This window comes from Scomber japonicus, chromosome 16 (genome assembly GCF_027409825.1).
Source record: "Scomber japonicus isolate fScoJap1 chromosome 16, fScoJap1.pri, whole genome shotgun sequence".
NCBI classification, from domain to species: Eukaryota; Metazoa; Chordata; class Actinopteri; order Scombriformes; family Scombridae; genus Scomber; species Scomber japonicus.
This window is the reverse complement of record NC_070593.1, coordinates 625,795-633,294: the sequence shown is the minus strand read 5'-3', so window position 1 is coordinate 633,294 and position 7,500 is coordinate 625,795. Positions and strand designations below refer to the sequence as shown.

The window sequence follows — 7,500 nt, the reverse complement described above, 5'->3', positions numbered from 1 at the left end:
CTTCCTCCCTCTCTCCCTCCTTTCCTTCCTTCTTCCTCCCTTCCTTCCTTCCTTCCTTCCTCCCTATTTTCCTTCCTTCCTTCCCTCCTTCCTTCTCTCCACCTTCCTTCCTTCCTTCCTTCCTCCCTCTCTCCCTCCTTTCCTTCCTTCTTCCTCCCTTCCTTCCTCCCTATTTTCCTTCCTTCCTTCCCTCCTTCCTTCTCCCCACCTTCCTTCCTTCCTTCCTCCCTCCCTCCCTCCTTTTCTTCCTTCTTCCTCCCTTCCTTCCTTGACTCGAGCACAACAGGAGGGTTAAGTATGTGATCAGCTACAGTGTGTTTAAGTGGACTTATACTAATAATCACTTCACTTAAAACATCAAATAAAAATAAAAACATTTAGATTTTAATATTTTCCTAAAATCATTTTCTGTATAATCAGATTTCACTGAGTTTCATCAGGTCATGATGTAGAGCACATGACCTTTGACCCCTCTACTTGTATTGATTGTGATATTTTGGGAGGATGAATATTAATGACTCTTTTGACCTTTGACCTTCACTGTGACATCATCATCCTCCTCCTTTGTCTCCCTCCAGCTATCGTCCTCGGCAACCAGCAGCCGAGCTCCTTGGCAACCAGAGCCGCCTCCGTGGAGACCGGCCCAGTTTCCATGGCAACACCCCGCCGTGACCGATGGCCAGAGCAAACCAGGTGAGGGGGGGGGGGGCGAGAGGGGAGGGGTGATGGGGAGGGAGGGGGGGTGATGAGGGAGGGGGGGGGGGTCTGGAGGTTTGAGCGTGACGGTTTTATTAAACAGAAATCCTGCAGCAATAATAAAAAGCTTCAGACACAAAGAATCTCACGTTCATCCCAAATATTTAATATCTGAAGAAAGATGAGTCAGAATATCACCGTGGTTACGGTGCATCCAGACATCGCCGTGGTTACGGTGCATCCAGACAGATCTCGTCTTCTACGTCCAGCCGGCTGAACAAAGACAAACAGCTGATTCTGATCAATAATCAGAAACATCTAATAATCATGAACACTGCAGCAGCACTGTGTGTGTGTGTGTCTGTGTCTGTGGGGGTGTGTGTGTGTCTGTGGGGGTGTGTGTGTGTGTGTGTGTGTGTCTGTGGGGGTGTGTCTGTGTGTGTGTGTGTGTGTGTCTGTGTGTGTGTGTGTCTGTGGGGGTGTGTGTGTGTGTGTGTGTGTGTGTGTGTGTCTGTATGTGTGTGTGTCTGTGGGTGTGTGTGTGTGTGTGTGTCTGTATGTATATGTGTGTGTCTGTGTGTGTCCATGTGTGTGTGTGTGTGTCTGTGTGTGTCTGTGTGTATATATGTATGTATGTGTGTGTGTGTCTGTTATTTGCATAATCATTCAGAGTCAGGAGGAACAAGGCAGCAGCTCGTCATAGATTCAGCAGCAGCGCCGTCGCTAAGGAGCGTTTCCGTGGCAACAGAGGCGGTATCCATCAGAGAGAGCTGAGGCACGCCTGAGCTAATCTGTGTGTGTGTGTGTGTGTGTGTGTGTGTGTATATATATATGTGTGTGTGTGTGTGTGTGTGTGTGTGTGTGTGTGTGTTTGTGTGTATATATATGTGTGTGTGTGTGTGTGTGTGTGTGTGTGTGTGTGTTTGTGTGTATATATATGTGTGTGTGTGTGTGTGTGTGTTTGTGTGTATATATATGTGTGTGTGTGTGTGTGTGTGTGTGTGTGTGTGTGTGTGCTTCGAGCCGACACTAAAACCCTCGCTGGAGGTTTCGATGTCTGCTCGTCTCTAACTTGGATTTGATATTTCCTCCCAGTGTGTGTGTCTGCGTGTGTGTCTGTGCGTGTGTGTGTCTGTGCGTGTGTGTGTGTGTGTGTGTGTGTTGCTGCTGTGTGTGTGTGTGTGTGTGCTGCTTATCATTTCAATCTTTTATTAAATTGTGCAGGTGTTCACATTTTTCTGTCCAGCTGAGCGACAGAAAAACACAAAGATGAGCCGAGACAGATGTGTGTGTGTGTGTGTGGGGGGGGGGGGGGGGCAGGGGGGGGAAACCTGCCTAGCAACAGATGCAGATGTGTCTTGGTGTGTTTGTGCTACTGTACATGAACTCAGACTGAAACCAGAACAACTCACAATCATTAAAGATGATTTCAGTTTCCTGTCAGACTCACATTTAGAAGCTGATACTGGATTTATTATATTTATATTATAATATATAATATATTATATTATAAACTCTCCAACTCTTCCTTTCAAATATCATAGTTATATTAATGTATTGGTAGATTTTCCCGCCAGCAGCTCGTGTTTCCGTTAAACAATCCCGAAACGGTCCCAAAAAAAAACACGTCATGGTGTTTGTCCTCTGAGACACGCACGCACGCACGCACATACACGCACACACACACACGCACACGCACATACACGCACACACACACACACACACACCGGCAGCTGGAACGTGACCGTGATGGATGAGAGAGGACCGGAGCCGCTGCAGCCGTGATGATGCAGCCGGTTTCCAGACCGGGCGAGGGGGGGGGGGGGGGCAGTGACGTCACTCACTCTACCAGGTGGCATTCCTAGAGGGGGGGGGGGGCACAGTCCAAATTCCTCTGCTTCTCCCAGAGTGAGGCATGCAGGGAAAAAACGCCACCCCCCCCCCCCCCTCCTCCTCTCTCACACACACACACACACACACACACACACACACACACACACACACACACCCCTCTCTCTGCAGTACGGAGCTCCAGCAGAACAATACACCGACAGCAGCGGCGGCTCTGCAGTCATCTCCGTCTTTCCCGGTGGTTCCGGTGCTTTGTCTCGGGGCTGATCGCAGCATCTCCCCGGTAGAGGAGGCGGGGAACCGGGCAGAGATCCCCGGTGGAGGAGGCAGGGAACCGGGCAGAGATAGCAGCATCTCCCCGGTAGAGGAGGCAGGGAACCGGGCAGAGATAGCAGCATCTCCCCGGTAGAGGAGGTAGGGAACCGGGCAGAGATAGCAGCATCTCCCCGGTAGAGGAGGTAGGGAACCGGGCAGAGATAGCAGCATCTCCCCGGTAGAGGAGGTAGGGAACCGGGCAGAGATAGCAGCATCTCCCCGGTAGAGGAGGCGGGGTACCGGGCAGAGGGATCATGTCCTCCCCGCAGCTCTCCTCGTCCCGCAGACAGTCATGTTACCTGTGCGACCTGCCCCGCATGCCCTGGGCCATGATCTGGGACTTTACCGAGCCGGTGTGCCGGGGCTGCGTCAACTACGAGGGCGCAGACCGGATCGAGTTCGTGATAGACACAACCCGCCACCTGAAGCGGGCTCACGGGATCCAGGAGGCCAGAACCGGAGCACCGCAGCCCGCCGTGGCGAAGAGCCAGGCGGGGACGCTCACCGGGAAAGAGCCGGTGGTCCAGCTCATCCAGCATCACCCGGTGGACGGACCGGGGAAGGCTCAGCAGCCCGGTGTGGACCGGTACCCGCTTGCTGCGGATAACCGGGCTCGGTTCGACTACAGCGGACACAGCAGCAGGCTGCCTAACGGATTTAAACCGGACGACGGACCACCGGAGCTGAACCGACAGAGCCCGAACTCCCGGAGCAGGGGTCACGCGGTGCCGGTGCCGGTACCAGGACAGATCGCCGTGCCGCCGAACCTGCTGCCGCAGACGCTGCTGAACGGACCGGCGGGTAGTAGACCGGGCCAACAGGGCTCCGTGCCCGGTCCGGTGGGGCTGTCTGACCCGGGAGGGAAGCGGCCCTCCTCGGTGTCTAGCACCGACCAGGACCGGGACCGGGACCGGGACATGAAGGAGAAGCAGCGCAACGCGGAGACTCTGTCCGAGCTCAGTGAGAGTCTCCGGAACCGGCAGGAGGACTGGACCAACCGGCCCAAGCCCGTCCGGGACACGCTGGTCTGTCTGTCCGGTTGCACCCCGTTCACCGTCCGGTTCAAGAAGGACCACGCGCTGCTCGGCCGCGTGCTCGCCTTCGACGCGGTGTCCAAACCCGGTACCGACCACGAGCTGAAGATCTACATCGAGTACCCGACCGGGTCCGGTACCGTGTTCTCCAGCGCGTCCGGTGTCGCTAAGCAGATGTACCAGGACTGCATGAAGGACTTCGGCAGAGGTTTGTCCTCCGGGTTCAAGTACCTGGAGTACGAGAAGCGGTCCGGTACCGGGGACTGGCGGCTGCTGGGGGATTTACTACCGGAGTCTCTGCGGGGCTTTAAGGACTGTGTGGGGGCGGACATGCTGCCGCAGCCCTACACCGACCCGGGGCTGCCCCCACCCGCCCCGGTGCCCCCCCCTCGGGCCTCGGGCAGCGGGGGCAGCAGCTCCCGGTCCGGCGGCAGGAAGAGGAAAGCTTCCCCGGAGCCGGACTGTACGGAGTGGATCAGCAGCTCGTTCACCGGACCCCCTCCCCCGCTGGGTCACCTGGCTACCGGGCGCGCCACCCCACCGGAGCAATCCGCGCCCCCGCAGAACGGACAGTCCCCCATGGCCGCGCTCATGACAGTCGCGGACAGCCTCGGGAACGCGCACTCCCCCAACAAGGACAGAGACTCGGTGCACTCCTCCTCTTCCTCCTCCAGACACACCAGCAGCAGCCCGGTGTCTCCCGCCTCCGTGTCCGGTCAGAGGCGCCTCTCCTCCCGCAACGGAGACCTCGGGCTTCCCGCGCAGCCTCAGTCGGCAGGTGGCATGGACCAGGTGCACGCGCAGAACGTGCCCGTGCCCGACTCCCCCATGGCCAACAGCGGGCCTCTGTGCTGCACCATCTGCCATGAACGCTTAGAGGACACACATTTCGTGCAGTGTCCGTCGGTCCCGAACCACAAGTTCTGCTTCCCGTGCTCCAGAGAGAGCATCAAGGCTCAGGGGGCATCGGGGGAGGTCTACTGCCCCAGCGGGGAGAAGTGCCCCCTGGTGGGCTCCAACGTGCCCTGGGCCTTCATGCAGGGGGAGATAGCGACCATCCTGGCTGGAGACGTGAAGGTAAAGAAGGAGAGAGACCCGTGAGGAGGAAGAGGAGGAGAACTCTTCCTCTTAGAGCTGGGCGATAAAACGTCACCATACTTTAGATCAAATATAATATCAATATGTCGCCCAGCTCTGCTTCCTCTGCTTCCTCTCTACCTTCACACCTCAGAGCCCAGCGGCCCGTCTGCTGCCTCCAGAACCTCCAGAACCTCCATCCAGTCCGTCAGTGAGTGAGACCCAAAACCTTCACACGCTAGTTCTCCTACAGCAGAGACTCACACTCATCCTCAGTACCAGGAAACATACTGACCTACTTCATCTGACCTGGGCCGGGTCATTAAAGAGATGGAAGGAAGGAGGAGAAGGAAGGGAGGAAGGACAGATAGAAGGAAGGAAGGGAGGAAGGACAGATAGAAGGAAGGAAGGAAGGGAGGAAGGACAGATAGAAGGAAGGAAGGGAGGAAGGACAGATAGAAGGAAGGAAGGAAGGGAGGAAGGACAGATAGAAGGAAGGAAGGGAGGAAAAGAAGAAGGAGGAGAAGGAAGGGAGGAAGGACATATAGAAGGAGAAGGAAGGAGGAGAAGGGAGGAAGGGAGGGAGGAAGGAAGGAAGGAAGGACAGATGAAGTTAAACTGAGATATGAAACGTTCTGAAGTTTCTGATGAATCATCTTTAAAGTGATTTATTGATCACAGATTATTATTATGGGATGTTCTCTGATGCTGCGTTCAGGTCCAACGGGAATAATAAGTTATGATACTCATCAGTCCTGTTGCCCCGGCAACGGCTGCAACCATTGATCCATCAACCAGTAGACAGGAAACTGATCTGCAGCTGTTCTGATCACGTGTTTCTGTCCTCTCATATTATATAATATATATTATATATTATAAATATTATATATTATATATAGAGACATTAAACATGGCTCAGCTTCCTCTGAAAGACGTTTGAACATTCAGAGACTGAACTATCAGAGGATCAATAATCAGCTGAAGATAAAAAGAAGAGAAAATGTTTTAAAGGTTTTTATGAAGTTTATTAATAAATAAAAACATCAGCAGGAAACTGATCAGCAGCTGATTTAATCAATACTTTCAAATTAAAAGCATAAAACTTAAGTTTCATATTCTGAGACGAAGATTTACAGAGTTTCACTTTAAAGATTTAATCAAGAAAATAATCAGATTACTTCTTATTTATTATTTATTTATTATTTATTATAAATCTTAAGAAGATGAAACGTTTGATCAGAGTTTATAATCAATAACACGTTCAACTGATTTATTGATCATTAAATAAAATGATGAGTTTTAGTTACAGCTGATTATTAAATATTATTATTCAAATAAAACAAATGAAAGATTTCCTTTATTTTCATTTTAATAATTAACTTCTTTAAAAAAGGAAAGTAAATATAGTTTAAAAGACATAATAATAATAAAATATGATTTAAACACGAAGCAGCTCAAACATTCAGGTTTAAAGTTTCAGAACTTCATTTATATTTATAACTTCACACTGAAGCAGGAAGTCTCTAACACTCCTGGTGTACTAGAGTCAAGGAAGGAGGGATGGAAGGGAGGAGGGAAGGAAAGGAGGAAGGAAGGGAGGGAGGAAGGAAGGATGGATGGAAGGGAAGAAGGAAGGATGGAAGGAAGGGAGGAAGAGGGAAGGAAAGGAGCTAGGGAGGAAGGAAGAAGGAAGGAAAGGAGGAAGAAGAAAGGAAGGGAGGAAGAGGGAAGGAAAGGAGGGAAGGAAGGGATGGAGGAAGGAAGGATGGAAGGGAGGAAGGAAAGAAGGAAGGATGGAAGGAAGGGAGGAAGAGGGAAGGAAAAGGAGCTAGGGAGGAAGGAAGGGAGGAAGAGGGAAGGAAAGGAGCTAGGGAGGAAGGAGGAAGAAGAAAGGAAAGGAGGAAGGGAGGGAGGAAAGAAGGAAGGAAGGAAGGAAGGAAAGAAGGAAGGAAGGGAGAAAGAAGAAAGGAAAGCAGGGAAGGAAGGAAGGACAGAGGAAAAAAGGAAGGGAGCAAGAAAAGGATGGAAGGAAGGAAGGAAAGAAGGAAGGGAGGAAGGAAGGAAGGGAGGAAGGAAAGAAGGAAGGGAGGAAAGAAGGAAGGGAGGAAGGAAGGAACAGTAAAAACAACCATAAAATCTCTGATGATAAAATCTGTGAATTCTCACTCGCTGACAGACGGAGGAGACTCTCAGCCAATCAGACGGCAGCGCTGACGGTCACATGATGACGGTAAATATTCTACATGTGGTTGTTTGGGGGGGGGGGGTCGGGGGGGGGGGGGGGGGTCGGTGTTGTCGTGGCGATGACGAAGACGCTGACTCATCATCACAGCGTCTGTTTATTAAAGTGTCTGTAAAACCCAAACCATCAATAACAGTTTTTATTTTTTATAAAATATTTAATTCAGAATCTTTTTTATTATTTTTCATTTTTTTGCATTTTTTAAAAAAAACTATTGAATTGATTTCTAATTTATTTTCTTTCTTCTTCTTTTTTTTTTAAACTCTTTTTTATTACTGCAATAAA

At 51.2% G+C, this 7,500-nt stretch overlaps 2 protein-coding genes across 2 annotated transcripts in view; both read left to right on the top strand.

Moving 5' to 3' along the window:
- The window catches only part of kiaa0586 (KIAA0586 ortholog), a gene marked incomplete at its 3' end in the record, with an annotated part of 44,711 nt that overhangs the window by 12,826 nt on the left and 24,385 nt on the right, over positions 1 to 7,500 (top strand). The window contains exon 9 of the mRNA XM_053336167.1: positions 579 to 693. Coding sequence (XP_053192142.1) covers positions 579 to 693 — 115 coding nt within the window. The remainder of the gene's footprint in view (positions 1 to 578; positions 694 to 7,500) is intronic.
- On the top strand, positions 3,117 to 4,997 carry irf2bpl (interferon regulatory factor 2 binding protein-like). The gene has a single exon (XM_053335957.1). It carries the CDS (start codon positions 3,117 to 3,119, stop codon positions 4,995 to 4,997), a length of 1,881 nt encoding a protein of 626 aa, XP_053191932.1.